The sequence below is a fragment of the Trematomus bernacchii genome, unplaced genomic scaffold (genome assembly GCF_902827165.1).
Source record: "Trematomus bernacchii unplaced genomic scaffold, fTreBer1.1, whole genome shotgun sequence".
NCBI classification, from domain to species: domain Eukaryota; kingdom Metazoa; phylum Chordata; class Actinopteri; order Perciformes; family Nototheniidae; genus Trematomus; species Trematomus bernacchii.
Genome location: NW_022987828.1, coordinates 8,038,033 through 8,059,078, shown reverse-complemented (window position 1 = coordinate 8,059,078; position 21,046 = coordinate 8,038,033). Strand labels below are relative to the sequence as shown.

General features: G+C 41.7%; 1 protein-coding gene across 1 annotated transcript; it reads right to left on the bottom strand.

The window, feature by feature from the left end:
• Positions 1-951: 951 nt before the first annotated feature.
• stox1 (storkhead box 1) lies at positions 952-20,680 on the bottom strand. The gene is made up of 4 exons (XM_034152046.1): positions 20,212-20,680; positions 5,514-5,666; positions 2,179-4,855; positions 952-1,544 (listed from the first exon to the last, which is right to left on the bottom strand). The coding sequence occupies exons 1-4, from the start codon at positions 20,540-20,542 to the stop codon at positions 1,391-1,393; spliced, it is 3,315 nt and encodes a 1,104-aa protein (XP_034007937.1). The 5' UTR covers positions 20,543-20,680; the 3' UTR covers positions 952-1,390.
• Positions 20,681-21,046: the final 366 nt, after the last annotated feature.

Sequence of the window (21,046 nt, the reverse complement as noted above, 5' to 3'; positions counted from 1 at the left end):
CTCAAAAAGAATCCATCCTAATTTACAATCGCTTAAGAAGTTGGGTAGGAAAGGAGGGACCTTACTCTACCGATGCTGATTCTGCTTAAAAGTTATGTACTGTTTTTCGGGGGGGTTGGTTGACTCCATGTTTTATTTCATTAAAATGCAACAGTCCAAGACATGTTCGGCATTGAGAGAACATAAACAGAAAACTTTTCCATCAAAGCATTTTTGTATCCCTCTACATATTTTCTCCCTTTCAAATGGTGAAACCCAACCCTGAAGAGAATGTGACAAGATACTTCAACTGGATTTTTTGCAAGCAACTAAACTAACAACCACTTGTTCAAGCCTGGTTTAGAAACTAAACTACAGCTCTTCCTTCACACTTTTTTTGTAAAGCCAAGAGGTTGGACACAAAAGGCCTCGAAATAGTACATTTTCACACAAAATCACTTAAAAATCTTCTCCCTTCACGTGTCTTGCTCCTGAAATCTGCCTGTAGGTGAACCCCAATTTAGACCATTTCAGTACAAAATATGTTTAACAGCACCCTCTAGGGAGCGAGGTCTGATTCAAACTAACCCTGTTCTCGCTTAATAATGAGACAAAATGAAATGCTGGGCTAACAGCAGATATCAGCAATAATAATCAGAATCATGATTATGATCATGTTAAAATAAGGGAAGCACGGGACGTGATTTCCCATCTTCACTAACTTATGCTACATACATTGCAGCATGTCCAAGATACCCGACAGTTTCCATTGTGTTTTGAGCCTTTTGCATTACTTTTTCTTATTGCTGTGAATGTGTTATCTATTGGTTTTTGCTCAGTCTATTTGCATAATATGTTTTATTATTTCTTGCAGTGCAGTTCTCAGGCCCAAGGTATACATCTCTCATTTTATTCTTCTATTAATAGAAAATGTTGTTTTACAAACACTAATAGGACAAAAAGACACCTTGGTTGACATACATTTTTATTTGTAGTAACTTGCTACATGATCAAAGAAATAAGTAAATGCTAGAAAATGCTATTTCTTTTATAGACATTTTAACCAATGGAAACTGTACATTTGTATCACAAGAAAAGGCTATCATAAACCATGAAATTAACCGGACATACACAAGGTAGTTTGTAAATGAATAAATCATAGCATATTACCTTTAAAATTATTTACAAAAAGAAATATATATACTTACATTTGTACACAGAGCCCTGTTTTAGAAGGTATTTATATGTGAAGGTAGGCAACAAAGTGCAAACCTTCCTTTTTGGAAATGTTTTCTGACCAAGCAGCTGCATAGAACTGGAGAGTCAAGCTTGGTTTAGGCCTTTTCATACTGAGCTACGCCAAGAAATCCATCAGCTCCCACACAAAACTACGACAGAGGACTCAGGTCTGCTATACGTTCATGACAGGAGTCAGCTGCAGCAGTGAGCTCTGCGGGCGAATGGCGCTGCTCTTGGAATGGAGTTTCTCCAAGTTTTGTAAAAAGCCTCTTCTCTTCAGACCCTCCAGAATGACAGTGTTGCTGGAGGCCAAACTGACACGGGTCCTGCAGGGGGGAAAAAGAAAGGCATGAGGTTGAGATTTTCTATAAATATACCATTTGAACAAGTTGACGTGTCCATGCCCCCCATCTGTCCACCCACACACCGGGGGTGCACAGTGAGTTCAATGTCGAGAAGTTCCTCTTTGATTTATAACATACGAATTTTAAGTGCCTTACTGCAATTACACTCTATTATAAAAAAATACTCCCTCCTGTCCAAATACTGCACACTCTAATTGGACACAAGGTGTTTGTTCAGCTTACTTTAAAGGAAAAAACACAAATTGGGAGGAAGGCCAACCACAGACATGTAACCCAGAGGTTAACTAACCTCAGTACAGTGTTTATTTTGCCTGTCACTAAAGCTCCTCCAGTATGCCGTGGGATAGTCTGGTGTGGGCTCACAGTTAACAGGTAAGTCTTTAGGCTAAGCTGTGAAAACTAGAAAAAAACAATGTGTGTCTGGGCTAAGGGGTAAGGTTACTGGTTTTTATCCTTTTTTCTCTTCATATATACCTATCGGTCAGTTCAATGCCTTGGAAAAGATACCCCCCAGACTCAAAGTAGGTCACAATGAAATGCAAACATGATATCACACCATCTTATTACAGCTGATATGAACAAGAGAGGAACTCACCGAGGAGAATCTATCCCACTGTCTCCCGTGATGCTCTGGTTCTCCCCAATTTCCAACGCTTCCCCGATCTCCACCCCTCTGGCTCCACTGGGCGGACTCTGAACAGCTCTGCGGGTCTGAGGAACATCCGTCTCATCAATATCGTCCTCCTGCACCTCAGCCGCCCAGTCAGCAGATTCTCCATCGCCCTCATCACCCGACTTACGGACCGTCTCGCTGTCGGATTCTATCTCACTGGTCTGGCAGTAGTCAAAGATGCTACTGTCTGCAACTTCAGACTGTTCGGGACAATCCAAATCAAGGTTGACCTCCTGTCGTCTCTCCCCCTGGACCGATGCACCTAGTCTGGGGCTAGATTCCCTTTGGGACCCCGGTGATCGAGTCCTCTGATGGCGATGATGGACCCTCCAGATGGTCTCTTCAGATCTGGTGGGGCTGAGGGAAGAATTCCTCTGAGTTGCTTGGGGAATTAAATCTTTAAATGTGCTTTCCCTTGAATCTTGTTTGGAGTCAACTTGTGTTTGGTGAAAGTTGGAATTATAAAAGTGACGATGGGGTCTTTGGTATTGAAAATCATACTCATTGTTCTGGTCAACCACCTTATGGCCTTGGTAGTCAGCTAGACCTGTCGGGAACACATTTGCAGACTCAATAATCTCCTCTTCATTCAGACACAAGGAGCTGCAGGCATCCTCATCATCATCATCATCATCATCATCCTCCTCTGCTCTCTGGTAGAGCCTGAAGTCGTCTTCTGCAAAGCCATCAGTGTCTGTTATTGCGCTGTCAGCAATCAGTTCTGGCCTTTCTCCCATGGTCCTTTGCTCTCTATCACTGATAGTGAGGGTTCTTATCTCCTGTTGTTCCAGTGTGGCTGTAGATTCACAGGCCGGCTGATGTGAAGAGAGCTCTGGCCTCTGAACATCTTCCCTTTGTGGGTTGGACAGTCTGAGGGAGTGTTTCCGCTGTAAAGAGGGCTTTGGCCAGAGCAGGGTTGGGTCATGTGAGGGATTTACAACAGGCTCATAGGGATGAGTAGGGGGAATGGCATTGGTATTGGAGTATTGTTGGATGTTAGAGAGGATATCATCTTTAGTTTGGCTGTGGTCTGGTGCACAGTTGTATTCTGGCTCGTGTAAATTGGTTCCTTCTCTCTCCCAGCTCTCCTTGCTGTTTTCGTCCCTCTGATGTCGGACCTTGTCTTCTATCCGGAGCGTACTGCTCTGTGGGTAAACTGAACTGTACTGCAGTGGCAGCTCAATGTTGAGTTTCGTGTCTGCTTGGAGCACATGACCAGCATTAACGTTGTACCTGTCCTTAGACGTCGGGGATGTTACTGCATGCTCTACATCTAATGTGATCGTTTTGGCTCGATGTGGGTCCCACGATTTTGAGCGATGATTTGAGCGATCCTTCTTCCCTGGTACAGAAACCTTGCTTTCTTTTACCTCTCGTCTTCTTGGCTCTTTGTTTGTGGTGACATGAATAATAGGCTCAGGTTCCTTGATTGGATGAGCCTGGAAAGGGTTTTCGATGCGCTTCTTATAAAGAGATTTCCCCTCAACAGCTCCACCTTCTTCCACTTGATCTGGTTCATCAACAGGGATTTCCCTTCTGAGCCGTGCAGGGATCAAATCCTCCCCCTCTAGATAATCCTCCGTACACATGGGAGCCTTACTCTTCGCCCGCTCCTTCTCTCTTTCCTTCTGCTTGTCTCTGGAGGAATGTGCCCTCCTCTTGCTGCGAGAGGCCTTCTGAGCAGACCTTTTCCCAGCCTTAGAGGAGTGATGATGCCTGGGTTTTGAGAAGGCAAGGATCTCAGTAGACATTCCCTTGTCTACTCCCTTATCATCTTTATCAATAACCCTGTCCAACACCCTCTCTATCCCTCTCTCCCTCCTCTCCTCCAGCTTCTTCATTAGGACCGTGTGGCGCGTCAAGTTGTCCACAGTCAGTTCAGGGTTGATGCGTTTGATGATTGCATGCTCCAGATCACGGGGCAAGTTATTCAGGTCCTCCTCGTCTCTTACTGGCCACTCCTCTGGAGGGAACTGGGCTGAAAACGATGCATACTCCTTCTTTGGTTTCTCTTTTTTACCGCCATTCCTCCGAAACAAACTGAGACCAAACTTCCTCCCTGGCTTGGTGTCTTTTTCTTTGCGGCTAGTGGCGTTACTTGTGGCCGTCGTTTTGCTGATTACACTCGCCTGACAATCTGCCGCTGTGGAGGTGGACTGATGCTGCACTGTAGGTTTGTGATCTAATGGTCTGGGCCACTTTAAGCTCTTGCCTGTACATTCACTGATTGAAAAAGAAACTGAATGTTGGTCTGGGACAGTAGAGGGAGGGATAGTAGCTGTTACAGCGGTGGAGGCAATATTAGCGGGAGTTTGGAGAGGGCTGAAGCAACTGCAAGACTTGCAGTGAGCCACTGGCAGCGTTTGAGTGTTCTCAATACAGGCGTCATTGCTCAACAGGTACGTAATGGGAGGTGGAGAGGGATGGTCATCCGCTGAACCAGAAGTCCACCAGTTCTTCTCTCGGACCATGGTGTTGGTGATGAAATAGGTCTGAGGCGTGACGATGAAGTAGCCCTCGCCTGTATGGTAAATTTTGCGCTCTTTGATCAGAGTTCCTAGAGCATTGTAGAGGATGTCCTGAGTAGGGATGGTTATCCCTGGGACATAGAAAGAGAAAATAGTGTTAAAAGGACAAGCAGGGGGGGCAAATCAATAAGATTTGAAAGCATACAATATCTTCAAGCAAAAGGTTGACAAAAATTGCTTTCTGACTGAGTATAAGATGAGAAAATAGATACCACTCACATCTCAGTTAATAAGAACCTAAAGCTGACAGCCAATTAGCATATCTTAGCATAAAGAGTGAAAATGTGGAAACAGCTAATCTAGCTCTGTCATATGGTAAAACCATTCAACAAGCACCTCTAAAATCACTAATTAAAACAATACAGAACAAATATGTTGCAGAGAAAATTACAACAGAGATTACAGCAGGACAAAATAAATAGTTCCCCTTGTAAAACAGCAAAATGTCGTCTTTACACTTTGTTTTTTTGTGCAGATTAAACAAAAAACTAAAAGATAAGTGTTTGATGTAACAATAATTAAGATTAAGTAGTTGCTGGTAGTTGGATTTTGTTCATTTTCAGACAGGGCAACTGTTTCCAGTCTTTTTGCTAACCTAAGCTCACAGGCTGATGGCGTAAGCTTCATATTTACTTATTAACCGAAGATACAAGAACGGATACACTTCAAACACATGTACCAAATATTTAAAACCATCCCTTTAACAAGAAAGCAGTTCATATGGATTACCTGGGTGGGCTTTGCTCATGTAATTGATAAGTGCTTCCTGGTTGACGATGATTTGAGAGGAGTTCATATCGGAGATGACTGAGCACAACACCTCGGCCAAGGGAATGAACTGGGACTGGGGGACAGGGGACATCTGCACCGGGGACAGATCACCTGAAACACAAACACACACACCACCATATTATTGAGTGAAACAGGTGGGCCTGCTGCAGTACACACAAACACACCTGGGTAAGAGAGGTCTCTCTCCGACTTGTGCTGCCAGTGAAAACATCTCAGAGTGCTAAAGTTGACATTCCTTTCCTAACCACCTTCTAAATCATGACCGATGTGGTCTATTTATGAGAGTTATATGAACCATGCCTGACTGCTTTTGAAATTCCATCAGTACTGGGACAGACCACGAAATTCCATTACCCCCAGAGAAATGACCACAGGTCTGCCTGCTGGGCAGATCAGATATCCTGCCCTCCATATCATACGGCCCGACATGTCTAGGAGGTGCCCTTAGACAAACATGTATCCGAAAGTGAGAGAGACTAAGAAAAAAACACAGATAGTCTTAGAAAACATTTGTCTTATAGTTATAATAATAGGATAAAACTTGTTCTCTAAATGTATACCCCACATAAGAATCTGTACAATAGCAGGCTGACAGTGTGACAAGCAGACTGTGGGAGCCTATTAGGCAGAAGCCACAAGGCGTTTAAATCATAAAACTAAGCTGCTTTTAAAGACAACCAGACATTTCAAAGATGTATTATTAGTTTCAAAAACAATCGCAGAGTTTCACAGGATTAACACATTGAGTAACGTCATTCAAGCAACATGCAGTGGTTAAGTTGCTTCAGGGAAAAAATGTTTGTGTAAAGCCTAAATTGAAGAGAGCAGGAGGGGTTAAGATACTAAAGCCACAAAGACTCAGACAGCAAAACTAAACGTGACATTGGCACGGTTGTGTCTAAGTAATTGGTTATGATTGAAAACATGAATGTCTCTTATCTATGTTTTAGACAAAACACAGGTAATAAACATATCTTGTTTTTTTAATAGAGTTCCCTATTTACCACAATGTGAGGCAACTAAAAAGTAACATCTGACTTCTGTTCAAACTCAATTAGTAAAAGGAAGAAAGGAACATTTCCAAAAAGGTAATAAAGATAGCACCATTGTCAATTGCCAATACAAAACCTTTGATCCCACTCAGGTAATTGGCAGAAATGCTGTTACTGTCTTCACAATCTGGAAGATTGTGTTTAGGCAAAAATATTAGAAATGTCTATTGTCAAATTTAAGCTTTAAGGTGGCAAGTTTTAGTTGTAATATTTATGTTTAGGTTAAGCTTAGATATTGAGGTTATGGTTAGAATAAGAATGTGAATGAGGGCATTACAAACCCATGAGGGATAATATAAAAGGCAAGCTGAGAAAGGTTTGCCTTTATGAAACTGTTATTTATTTTACAAAGCTCATTTTGATTAAAACAGTTGCACACATTTTGACTGTTTGACTTATTTAAAAAATATATAGAGAGCACAAAGAGTAATGTCTACTAAAGACAAGTGAGCTAAGTGAGAGCACCAAAACAAACCAGATCCCACTGCTGATGAATGATTAGCATCTGGCCTGAGTTAACACAAACTCCCTTCATAGGAAGAGCAGACACAAGGGCATGCCCATAACCTTACGCACAGGACTGGAACATTGGTTTAAGTTAATCAGCTACACCTCCTTAATGGGCACTAGCGGGTAAAAGAAGGGACATGACACAAGATGTGTGCAGTGATCTACCTGCTAGATCTGATATAGTATTTCCAGTACCCTCACAATGCAATGTGAGTGTAAGAAATGCCACACATACAATTAATGATTGCTATATAGCCAGTCAGGACTTCTTTCTGTTATTGACTGGGACATTTTCCCCAAATTTCCAGTTGTGCTGACCACAACACTTTGTGTATGAATGTGGGAATAAAGCTCAAACATGTGGCATGTGTGAATGTGACCGATTCTCCCATCAACCCTAGGGCATTCAATGAAAACACTGCCAAGCTCACACTTTATGTAAACTAAACATTTACAACCCTCACACTTGAACCACTTATGTCCAAGGAAGGGCAAATAAACAACTAATCAAATATCTGCCATGTTGAAGCATGACAGAACACACACATACCAAGCACATGTACCACTTCTCTGGTGTGCACATATGGATTATTACTACCATGAAGCATCAAAGACAGTGTTGCAAGATTTTATTTATGAAAAGTATCCCAATAAATAGCCTCAAACCAGCATAATAATCGACTGGATAATATGTAAAGAGGAAAAAATCCTACTTGTGATAAATTGAAATTTGTTTTTGATGGTCAGGTATTGCATGTCAAGCCAATCCTACTGATATGCTTTAGAAAATCACCATAATACTAATAAGAGAAAAAACAGGGGGCAGTTTTACTGGAATAAAGCCTAACTTATCATTAGTGAAAACCCCTCAAATGAAACAAAAAGTAGCCCACATTTTCACAGAAAACTTTTTTTACCCACCCAATAAAGTACTGGAGTATTGGTGTTGAAAACTGCATAATCTGAGCTGCTTTTTCCTCAGTAAATTGTTTAATCAAACTGCTTCTTACGCTGTCGTTAAGTTAGTAGAATGTTTTAAAAACTTTATTTATTCAATGTAAAGCCTTTCTTGCAGAGTTGTATCCTCAGAACGAACTAAATCAAGCAAAGTCAGTAAAAAACAATTATCGGCACAGTGAGCTCACTTAAGGCTCATAAACTCACAGACAGGGGTCTTTCTTTATATAACTGATCCTATGGCACATGGTGGGATTTAAAAGAAAAAGAAAGAAAGCCATCTGCCTTTTTCGGCTATGACAGAAGACGCTAATCTGACAAAACCTCAGAGCGGATATCTCAATAGTAGTCTCTCTGGGCAGTGAATTACTGCTGCTGACTTAGCTAGTCATTGTTGTCAACTTCCTATAGGAATGTCCGCCAGGCTGTCCACATAGCAACCGCCTATAACCACAGACAACAGTCAAAAGGTCAGCAGGGATAGGCCGGAGGGGGATCCAGATAACTAATGTTTGAATCACAAGAAATCAATAAAGTTATCTGAAATCACCGCCTCCTCAAATTGAGTTCCCAGATGTCTTTGAACAGAGGCGTTTTTTGTCATGCTCTCTGACTATGTCCCGGTTTAAAGCAGAATATCCTGTGAACACCTGCTCACATGATTTCTTCAAGCTGTACTGAAAAAACACACCTACAGCAGATTGTTTGTGGGAAAAAGATGGTGTAATATAGTCAGGGGATTATTGTTTATTGAGTCTAACATTAGCAGGCGTGACCTTCGGGGGGGGTTCATGGTTGTAACCATCTTCTCTCCGGGGGGAACAGGCCTCTGTGTTCCTGTAATCTTAGACCGGGCCACCGACATTACACTCATTGTCATACACTGCATGAATACCCTGCTGGATGCCATGGCAACCGAACCCTGTGCCACAACGAAAAGGGAGGGAAGCTCGGGACCCAAACAGGAGACAAGCCTTCAGTTCAAAGGAGAAGCATGTTTAATGTAGTTTAGGGGAAATTCCACACATTTTACATGTAATAGTGAGTCCAGGAGAATAAGCGCTTTTATCTTATTTCTTTATAAATGTGCCCCCCCAAACTATACGACAGTCCCCGTTAAGTATGAGATGATCCAGTGTTTTTGAAACATCACAAATACACACAAAAAACAGTTCCTACAAACTATTGTCCATGCAGCAGAAGAAGAGGCTAAGTGAAAAACACAAATAGACAACAGTGAGTGTGAGACATGAAATTATAATTATGAATTGTAAGACAAAACCTCTGCCAACCTTAACTCAAAAAATATTGTTTTGAATATCCCATTAAATCATCCAATGACCTCCACATTGAGAACCACTATCATAATGCTTACTTTAAATGTTGTGTATTATACGTTTTATTACAAGAGATCATTGCTGGGCACCTTTGTACCTCACCAGGTAACTCCTCTGCCTGTCTCTCTCTCACTATCAGAATTAATCAAAAAGACTTGATAATGATAATGACCATAACATGAAAAAAGTGACAAACCTCACACCATGCTTTCTGCTCCATGCAGAATTAAAACATTTATTTCTTCCCATGTCATATACTTTCCATGTGAGAATAACTTCTCACGCCTGGGGGATACAAGTGATTGTGCAGAGCATTGACTGAGACCTTCTGTCTTCTATCCCCAATGAGATCTTTTTGGCTGCTGACACTGATCAATGACACATGTATTCACATGGCTGTGTCGTTAGCTGGCCACATGAGTCTCATTTCATACGTGATTGCATTACCTCCAGACTCTTGGGAGAAAACACTCACATGCCATACAATGCAGCGCGTACTGTAGACCAAATAGCTGCACCCACCCTGCTGCTCTCAGTGCGAAGATCAATCCATGCACCTACTGATTTTCAGAAAGGATTTAATCTATATTCTCGCCTTGATGAAAGACCAGAAACCAAAGTAAGGCAGACGATAGCACAACTTGTGACTGAATCTCGTCTTTGACCTTTCCCCTTCATGCTATCTCTGGTAAAATCTAACTGAAACATCAGGCTTGTTGCCAAAACCCTTCGCTCCATGTCCTCTCTGGAAGCCCACTCTCTCAGACATATCTTATCATCCTATCGTATAATCTCGAGGCCCCAGTGAGCAAACAGGCTAATCTTCTCTCTCCCTCATTAAGGACACACTGCAAGGCATTCAACATGAACTTGAGGCCTGCCCAAAGTGAAAAATCCCCCTCCTGTCTCCCATCGCCTGAGACCTTGTGAAGAACACGCTTCAGTGAGTTTCCAGTTAAGTCTCTGGTGAGACAATGTCAAACATTCATACACTCAGATTTAGTGTAATGGGAATAGATGCCAACAGTAATTTATGTCATGACTTCCTCCCAGTCCCACCACCACTTCCCTTTGTTTTGGGTTTCTTGGTCTAGCAGGCCTTCGTGAACCCACCCTCCCCTTCTTATGTGCGTATGTGCAACGCATCACACTTTTTAAAAGTGCTTTACGAGTTTGTGTCTTTCACTCCCATACAACACACAGACGTGGGCGTTGCAGTTAAATGGCCCAATAAACTGAGTGAAAAGATCCCTTCAGAGAGCCATCACAGGCCAAATGTCCCCAAAACCAAACCTCGCCCAGTCTAACAACACTGGCCCTTCCTGTGCGTCCACTCCGAAAGCACTTGGAGAAACACAGTATGGCCCATTTTATCAAAGTGCTTGCAGTAAACATCTGCTTTTCTTGTCAATGTCATCATCACTGCTGCCACAGTCCCACTTAAAACACACCAATAACCAGTGAAACGCAAAGTCTGAACATTTTACAGCTTTATTGATTGATTCTCAACAATAAAACATGCATTTCCGCCCAAACTTGAAGGCATTGGTTAAATATTTAAACTGACCCACTGTCAGCTCAGTATCTCAGCGTTTACATATTAAGTGAAGCTTTGAAGTGGGAGGAAACAAGTTATGTTGGACTGTGCCCGTTTTGTAATCAGTGTTTGATAAAAATGTCTTTTTTTTTTGCAAGATAACTCAGATTGACTCTGAAAATCCTCTTGCATTACTAACTCGGCTGAGGAGGGTTTGTTTTCTGTTTGTTTGTCTGTCAGCACAATTTTCATTAAACTTTGTAAAAGGGTGTATCATGGGCCAAGAAAGGATACATTAAATTATGGAGCGGATCTGAATTACAGGGCAGATACACATATTATGTTTCACTTGTTAGGATTGTGAGTTAGGGCATTTTGACCTTCAGTCTGTGCTCTCTGACTGCCCTTCAGTTTAATAAAAGTTTAGTCGTTTCATCTAGAGATATTGACTGGATATGAACACTGACTTTTGACTTTTTCATTTAAAAGTAAACAATGGTTGTTATTTTTCAGAGGAAGAGTTAGGAAGAAAAGTAAAACGTAAGAAAATTCATGAGCTAAAACTTTTAGAAATGAGGAGAAACACAGGCAGGCTTTGTGTTGACTCCCGTCACTATAGAAACCTATACTGAGGCAGCGACCTGCCACATGCAATACAAAGCCAAAGAAAAAGAAGAACCAGCAGCAGAAGTATAATAAGGGTATCTATAATCCAGCTCAAGCCTTGGGGATCACTTTGCCAAACCAACCCTTTGACATTTAACATATGTTGGCAGGAGGGCATACACAGGCTATGACTAAGCTTCTGAAATTGAAATTCACAGAGCTTGAAACATTTACGCTCACATAGTTGGTCACCGCAGATCTTGGCTGCAGCTGTAAAGCCATTAAATAATTTTCTTACCATCTGATTCACAGTAAGAACAATTTGAATAGCAGCCCATGCCACAAGAAACAAATGACAAAGTGCTTTACTAATGTTAGAAAAACCCTAAAGTCATGTTCTTGTGGAGTAGGAAATGCACCTGAGCAGGTGTTTCAAAGAAGACAATGTGCAGGTAGACAGGCCTGTATTTAATAGCACAGCCCAAAGTGCTCTGTGTAACATGACACTGGCACTTTACTTTCCCATCTTTTTACCTCATACCTCTCAGACCTAATGGCCACACCCTGAAATATCTGGCTCTCGTCTGCTTTCATGAACATTAGTCCAAAGTCTGCCAGGGCTGTTTCTGCCAGACGCTTGGAAGACCAAGATATTTAAATTTGGACCAAAGTACCTTTCCTTTGTTCTTTAATGGTACATGTTTTTCACATTTCTGTATATAAACTATGTCCAAGTCCTCTGCCTCCTCTCAGGCCAGATTTGTCACATCTCCAGAGTAACCACTTCATCTCCGCTCGAATCCAGCCCAGATCTAATGAACCTTGCATTTCATCTTAATACCAGACGTTCTGGATATCCCAGAGATCAGTGATTTGGGACTTGAAGAAAGATTCAAAACAAATGGTCAAAAGTATTTCCACAGAGGTTGTGATATTCTGACTTTTAGTGCCTCTATAAAAAAACTCTACATGACATCACCAGGGTTACTTTTTCAACAGTCCTTTTCTCGAAGGTCCATAGAAATGAGTCAGATTCAGATATTTGTGTTGTTAGTCAAGCTTTACCATTTTTTTGTACACACTCAGATGTTCTTGGTTCTCCTGATATACTGGTTCGCCTGAACTTTGTGTTGCCTCTTACAAAACTCATAATTACGGGTGATTGTTATCTTGATTAGTTATCACTGATTACTTCAGACTGTCTTAGCAAAATATCTTAACTTGCTACAGATGATAACGGAGTATTAAACAACCTTAAAAGGAGCATACTGAAAGACTTTAAACTAATTTCACCGTAGCATTAATGGTAATTATAGTACAGCCTGAATTTGATCAAATAATGAGAGTCCAAAAGGGGAATGTTGTCGTAAAGAAGAAAAAGGAAAAACAAAAAAACTTAAATAACTTTAAATGATGTGGTAGATCACAGGAAATTAAGATAAAAGATCCAGTACAAGCAATTTAATTTGATTTAAAAAGCCTGGGCTCTGGCCACATGTTCTGATGACCCTTTTGACTGGTTTACTTCCAAAGTAATTTTCTGCATGAAAAATGCTTAATCATAAATGCAATTCAGCATTCCTGCAAACACTGAAAAAAATCCTAAAGCAATATTGCATTTCAATACCTAATGTTTGCTGATCGTTTACTAACAATAGTCTTAGTCCTCGACAACCAGTCACTGTACAGTGAAATAGAACATCCTCATTTCATTATTTTATCTTTACATTTGACATTGTGAAATATTGTAATAAAAGGCATATTCGTTCTTCAGTTTTGGCCAAAATTGTGCTTTGCGATGTCTCAGTGGCATTGACCTTTGACCCCTAAAGTCTAATCAGTTAATACTTGAGTCCAAGCGGAAGTTAATACCAGACTGAAGAAATTACCACAAGATGTTCCTGAGACGGGACAGACAGACACTCGATGGACAGCACGCATACAAAAGGATGGACAGACGATCCTAAAGCATAATGCCTCCAACCACTGCTTGCCGCGACCGTGGAGGTATGAAATGAACGTGTTTCGAATCCTTTTTTGTTGATGTAACAGTAGGTGTAGCCAAAGGTAGAAATGTAAGGCCCTGTTTTGTTCACTATTTAAACTCTTAGCTTGGTTTTTGCATGGTTTCAGTGATGATAAAAGGTCAATTCTGCTCTGACAGATCCCTCTCAAACTTACCAGTAGTATCTCAAGTTTCATCTTATTCAAAGATTGAAGTATTTTCACTCAACTGACACCCCACCACCAAAACATATATACACACAATCTAAGAGTTTCTCCAGCAGGTCCACACCCCTTAATCAAGAGTGATGGCAGTCATTGGTTGCAGATGAAACCCATTTCCTCTTAACCAAGCTCGAAGTAAAGCAGATTCCTGTGTTTGTTATCCCAGCATTAAGAGCAGCGCTCCTGTCCAGTGTCTGCCATATGATACATAGCTTCTTAATATCCTGATACATAGTCAGCACCCAGATCCTTGCAAGTATATTTTACTTCTGAAATACAATAACACAGCACTTTTCTATCACAGAACCTATGTTAGCATACCATTACATTTATCAATGCTAAATAAGGCAAAGAAAACATCCTGTCAGGAAACTGAAGAGTAATAGCAATGCCAAACTTAATGCAATAGAGCCTCAATTCTGTGGTGACCCATTTGTCTGACCAGAGAGTGAATGAATATAAATCCCACGAGGGAAACCCAAGCGGCCGTTGACAGTTTGTGTAAGCTGAGGAATAAAGAGGAAACTCCTAGACTGTTGTTGTTGGCACCGCTCCATCCAACTCTACTGTACAGCCCAAATGTGGGTCGATAAAGAGGCCGACATGCCTGATTTGCACCAGGGGTTAGCTTCCTGCTCAATGGGAAAGGATGTCGCTAACAAATGATGTGCTGAGAGGCAGGCACGCAACACGGAAAGTCTCTCACACATGTGAAGGCACGTCCGAGGGTCACGCCTGAGAATAGAGGTCAAGGTTTCCTTATATCTGACCCGCTTACTGAACCATCTTTTACAAGCACAGGAAACAGAAAGACATTCTAGATGGATGCAGATATATATCCTTGGCTCTGGCATAGTCAAAGACAATAGGAGTGATGCTGGTATTAAACTGCAGCATAATTAACTTACACCAACAATGCAATTTTGAAAACAATCTAAAAGTTCAACAAAGCTTCACAAGTCACAGCGGCTGCTTTTCTTTCCCTTTAAAAGGTCCCATGTCATGCTTTTCCGGTTATTACCCGTCCCCTTGTGTGTTATGAAGGTTTTTATGCAAGTAAACGGTCTGCAGAGTCACAAACCCTCAAAGTACACCCTGTAGCGAGTAAAACTCTAACACAGAAAAGACCTGTCTATGATGCCCCAGAACGCCTCGTTGGAGATTTCTCTTTTTTCATTGTTTTCTTCCTGGGTACAGTGACGTGCCCATACCCAAATGGACCCCCTCAGCATCCCCCCCCTTCCCAAGTCCATTCGCGATGTCTCGCTGTCTTGCAGACCCCACGCAGCAAGCAGGAAATGAACCCAGCTCGCACTGTCCTCACCCAGACCCCACGCAGCATTCTCATCTGTTTGTCCTTACTGGTGTCATTTTCTGGTTGCTAACGCCATTGTAACACATAATCACTAATGTTCCGCTGTAACGGTGGTAGACCATAGTGGTAGACTCATCAGAACAGAGTGGGTGAGCTGACCAATCAGAGCACAGTGGGCTCACAGGGAGGGGGGGGCAGGAGCTCCAACAAGCCGTTTAGGACAGAGAGTGAATACACATACTTTACAGAGATGCTGTATGAGAAACCAATGTGAGTTTGGAACATTGCACAATATAAATCTATTCTAGTAGACCTCAACAATGGAATTATGATCAGTAGAAATGGCCATGACATGGGACCTTTAACAATTTCATTTATCCAGTCAATTGTTTATTTAGTCTAAATGAATTAATTGGATGTTCTTTGATCTACCAACCAACAATAATAAAAACCTCGACTCTGTTGAGTTATAGCCGATTGAGGATCTTCCAACCCCTGACATAATACAGACTTTTTGTTAAATGTTAAACTTGAGAAACAGCAGCATGTATATCATGTTTCTGATTAATGCCGCAATATCAGTATAGATAAAAGGCTTTAAAAAACTAAGAAATTGGGACTTGATTAGAAGATACAGCATGTTTAAGTTAATTAGGACTATATTTGGTGTGATGTTAATCCTTCGTTTAAAAGCTACAGTACAATAGTTCATGAGAACTGTGCAAGTGAGTAGAGAAGTTCAAATACATTAGCATAAAGCATCTTTCAAAGACATTATTCCAGGTATATTCCCAATCCTTGGGAAACAAACTGTTAAAACTAAGCTCTTTCCAAACTTTGTACTAACCCAGTTAATGAATAAACAAGTTGAAATAGTTAGCTAAAAGTAATTAATAAACAATCAAAGTCGTTAAGTCAAAGTAATGAATGGATTAATCATTCTGGTTTTGGATTTGACAAAACGAAACAATGAAAGTTCCTTAGTATACTTAGTAGTGAGTTGAATAACATCCAGTATATAATCCATTGATGAAAACAGAAATAAGATCGGACTAACAGAAGCCAGAGTGTGGAACACCTGGAGAATGTATTGATGTGTGTTGCTCTCTGAAGCCAGCTGACCTGCAGCAGCTTGTTAGCAGGAAGGTTGCAACCTTTGACCTGCGCTGCTTAGTTAGGACAGGGTGGGCCATTTAAAGCTGGTGAGGGGGTGTCATGGTTAATAAGCGAACATCTGGAAGAGTTATGACCATTAGTGAAGCGCTTTGAGACTCTGACAAAATACCCTCATGAAAGGAGACACCACGCTGTGTGAAAATACAACACTTTCAAGTGAAAAGTAAAGAGCAGAAACGAGGCTTTCTCAGCCGACAGACTCAGGAAATGATCTCAAGAGTAAATGAAGCATTTAAGGAATGCTTCACCCCTTCATGGTATGGCAAGTTAAATGAAATATACCATTTATAAAGGAAACTTGGCTGAAAAGTGCCTTAGTTCTCCAAATAATACACAGGGGGGGACCTACAGTATGTCCTGCAACGGCCAGAAAAGTGTTTTCCATGGCCAAAGTGAGGACTCATTCACATCCACGTTCAAAGATGGCAGGAGCAGTTTACGGAGCGTAGTGAAGTTACACGATACCTCATTACACCACTGGCTGACTACTTATAAATGTTTCAGCTCTGGGATCTACGCTCATCCTGCTGCAGGGACAATAGTAGGACTCTGAATAATGCAGAACGAGCTTACAGTCATAATGAAGCCTCTGGTATCAACACGAAAGCCTGGATTTTTCTCCAGAGTGAAATTAGTTCGGGGAACTTTAAGGATTTTATAAAAGCCCACTGCCAAGATAATTACTGCATTTTCAGACACAATATTAATGAATTACCAATCTGAATAAAGGAATAGTTTGACACTTTAAGAGTTACCCTTATCCTCGTACAAGTTAGATAATAAGATTGATACGACTCTCATGTCTCTACGTTTTATGTAGCTAGCTTTATCTTGTGAGTTTAATCTGGACAAAGCCATCCATTTCCTCCTGTTCCCAGTCCTTACGCTTAGCTAGCTTATGATCCCAGCTCTGGCTCTAAAGTTAACCCTCAGACTCATAAATCGCTTTATCTAACTCTCAGTAAGAAAGTGAATAAGCACATTTCTCACAATGCAAAACTATTATTTTAAGGCAGAACAAAGATTATTGCAACGCGTAAACCATCTTGATACAATAAAGCTGAAGTAGATTACTCTTCAATCCTTTTGTATTTATGTGGCAGGTAGACACCATAGCATGATTCAAGTTGGTGTTTTCACTCACTACATGTGGTAAACGTATTGTGTGAGGTAGATATAATGTATTGTGTCCATGAGTAAACAACTGGACCACTAATGGTGGTGAAAAAAACTTGAATCTAGGTATTGATCACGGCAGAAACAAAAAACACCAACACATCATTTTCTCTAGTTCTCCTTTTCATATTTTGTGTTTCCTGCAGGTTACCATATGCCAATTAAGGAAAGATTTGAACTCAAACAGGATTATTCAGAGTATTCAGGTTACAGTGTAAATGTAAACATACAGTACTGTCAATAATGATCGTAAATTATTTCAGTATTTTTCTGTAAACAACAGCTGAAAAGGAAGAAAATGGCTGAGGAGATAATTTAAAGTGAGGAATGAGAACCACGTTCATGAGTTATGAGGAGAGGTCAACCCCAGTGCCAGGGGGGCCCATTCCCACAACGCAGCCTGTTTATACTAACTCCTCACCCTGCCTGTTTACCTCGGACTAACCTCACCACGAGCCCCTTCCTCCATCAACCCTCCCACACACCTCTCTTTCTGCGTATTCTCCCCTCAAAAAAGACCCACAGAACGATGTCTTCCCTCAGGCGATTAGCACTGATAACCAGACAGGACCAATAAGGAAGTAGCACAAATTAATCAAAGCTTATGTGTCCCAAAAGCTTTGTTTTACATCTATTTGATTAATAACTTAAACCACATCTGGTCTATTTCAGCTAAACATCTTCTAACCTTTACTTCCCTTTTAAAAACCTCCTCACGTCAGTAAATTCACGTCTCAACCTTGCTCTGACCTGAGAAAGGAAATATGGCTGTTTGGTATTCACTGTAGCACATAACTCATAACGTTTCTGTTTTCTAACTGGCATATTTATATGAGGACAATGTCAAGGCCTTTAAGTCCATGCCTGATATCAATCTAGGAGTCTGACTTTCACAGTCCCTTGCTGGCCATGAAATGGAGGGGACATTAATCCTGGGTAACAGAGGAGCGGCGGTGGTCTGCAGCCAGTCGCTGGGTGATTCACTGCTGACCCATTCTCAGTGAGGAGGCCGTAAACAGGACTCTTGACAGTCTGCCAGCACTGATTATTACCATACAAATTGCTGCAGTGCGAGGTGAAGGATTTTTTAAGGAGAAGAAGGAGGTGACAAATCCACACAGAGACGTGTTTGCTTACAAGTGTCTGGTGTGAAGCTCAAACATGAGGAGTCTGTAGAGGTTTCAGCACAGGCCTCACATCCGATTGTGAGCTCATGGTGTCTGTGTGCACCTTTGTGCTGACGCAGCGCATAGCAATAGAGCTCAACATCACCTTTGGCTTTCACAGTGTTTGTTTGTGAAACTGTCTCTCAGCAGGATGGCATGTCAGCCTCCACCTCCCCCCTCCACTGTCGCTCCACGCCCCCTCGGGACTCCCCTTGTGTGGTCTCGTCCTTCCCTTCATATCACATTCCTCCCTTTACTTGTCTGTGCACCTTTCAATTTGCCCTGGCTGATGGATTGATACAAAGTTAGCAGGTAGACGGCGGCATCCAGACTCAAAACACATTATGGGAAAGAACCTGAAACAGAGGACAGACAGCTGGAGCAGATGGGGACTCAAAGCCAATGTTTGTGTTGCTAAATCACTATCAACAACCAAAAGGGACCTGCTGCAGCTCAACAATTGGAAACCTGCCCCTAAAACTACTATCCTGCCGCTTCCAAATTTCATGGGATGTGCCTTTTGGAGTGGAAGGTGGTGCTTTGTGGCAAAAACATAAAAACAGTTCCCGCAGGTGTCAATTTGCAACCACCTAGAGTTCAGCATCTTCCTTCTGAAGTGGCAAAACATGTGAATAACCTGGTGCATCTCTTAAGAATACTGTCATTAGGTGTAAACCCTTACAGAGGGTTGTCATTTTCTCTAGTAGCCGGTGCTGTCGGGCATTTACAGCCCATGAGATTATGCTATAGTAAGCTACATAAAGGTTTCCATTCAGGTTTCTGTGCACATATATCCTGCTTTAAAACATCAGAACAGAGCCAGAGAAGGAGAGTAATTAAAGGTAATTACATGGTATACAGAGCTTTGTTTACAAGCTAGGGTAAACATATCAATGTGTCGACAACAATGGGAGGCTGATTGGTGATGTAGTCCTATAATGCACCAGACCTTATACAGGGGAACAGAGATTCAAGGAACATTATGTCTGAGGCAACAAACACTTGTAGTGTTACAAACGGTTTGAGACAACATTTAAATGATCATAGCAAAAAAAGGGATTATTTTTTCAAATGATGGCACTTTCTTTAAGGTGTTTCACATAAGAAGAAAAATCAGGTGAAAAACCAAAGTGATCACATTTTCAATTTTTGTTTTGAACAGGTGTTATATGCCTCTGCACAAACAAATGACTGAGTGACAACATAGTGGTCATAATTGTCTAAATCTAGAGTTAGAGATAGGGAGAACATAATAAAATAAACTTCTGTTCCCAACAACTTTAAGATGAAAAGATTTTAAAACACATGGAACAGAATTTAGTACTCATTCTTCTTCAGAGGAGGAGGAAGGGTTATAACCTCTGGCATCCCAGTGTTGAAAGTGTATTGCTTTCACACTTTTCTCTCAGGGTGGTAAACAAATGTTGTTTGTGCCATCTCTCACACCTGTGATAACTTTGTCTGCATGTGGATGCATTGTAGACTTACACACTGTACTACATGGTTGTATTTGGTAAGTTATTTGACTTTAGATAGATATGGAAAGCTATGAAAAGAGGATTGATGTTACATACCGACAGCTTTGATGATAAATCCCTTTGGTGACCTCAGAGCTCTGCGCATCCACGCTTCTCTCAGCACCTCCAAGTTGTTGGCGTTCCCCTGAATGAAAAGCACCAAGTTTTCCATCCATCCCTGAAAGTACACTTCAGCTACAGCTTTGACGAGTCTCTTATTCCATGAACTACGCAAATTCTGCGCCTTAAAGTCCGCAAAAATCTCCTGGCCGCTGGTAGTGTTGCCATTAAGTTTCACTCCTCCGGCGCGCAAACTCTCCTCGTCCGGGCCGAAGACTACGGCGATCGAAGCGGCGGAGAGCTGCACAAACCGCGGCTGCTGAGACATTTCTAACGCCTCTACTGGCTCCAGGACGGAGCTTTCATGCTAGAAATCTCAATGCACTTGTTAGGAGAGAGATCTCCTGTCTGAAAAATCTAAATAAACGCCGTGTTTTGCCACGCATTCCTCCAGTCGGCGTCTGAATCCTGGAGCGAGTGAAGCGCAGACTCTGGATGTCGTCCGGCTGCTGTCTGTCGGCTCCCAGGGAAACCAGTGACGCTGCAGAGGGGAGGAGGGGGAGGGCTTACACACAGGTAGACCTCCCACTGACTGTTGCTCCCTGTGTGTGTGTGTGTGTGTGTGTGTGTGTGTGTGTGTGTGTGTGTGTGTGTGTGTGTGTGTGTGTGTGTGTGTGTGTGTGGTGTGTGTGTGTGTGTGTGTGTGTGTGTGTGTGTGTGTGTGTGTGTGTGTGTGTGTGTGTGTGTGTGTGTGTGTGTGTGTGCGTGTGCGTGTGCGTGTGTGTGTGCGCGACTGTGTGTGACTGTTGCTTCTCTTCTGTAGATATCTGCC

Coding starts and splice junctions, on each gene's coding strand:
- stox1 (XM_034152046.1), bottom strand. CDS start 20,542: ATGTCTCAGCAGCCGCGGTTTGTGCAGCTCTCCGCCGCTTCGATCGCC. Junction 5,667..20,211: donor ATTTATCATCAAAGCTGTCG/GTATGTAACATC, acceptor TTTGTGTTTCAG/GTGATCTGTCCCCGGTGCAG. Junction 4,856..5,513: donor CATGAGCAAAGCCCACCCAG/GTAATCCATATG, acceptor TCTATGTCCCAG/GGATAACCATCCCTACTCAG.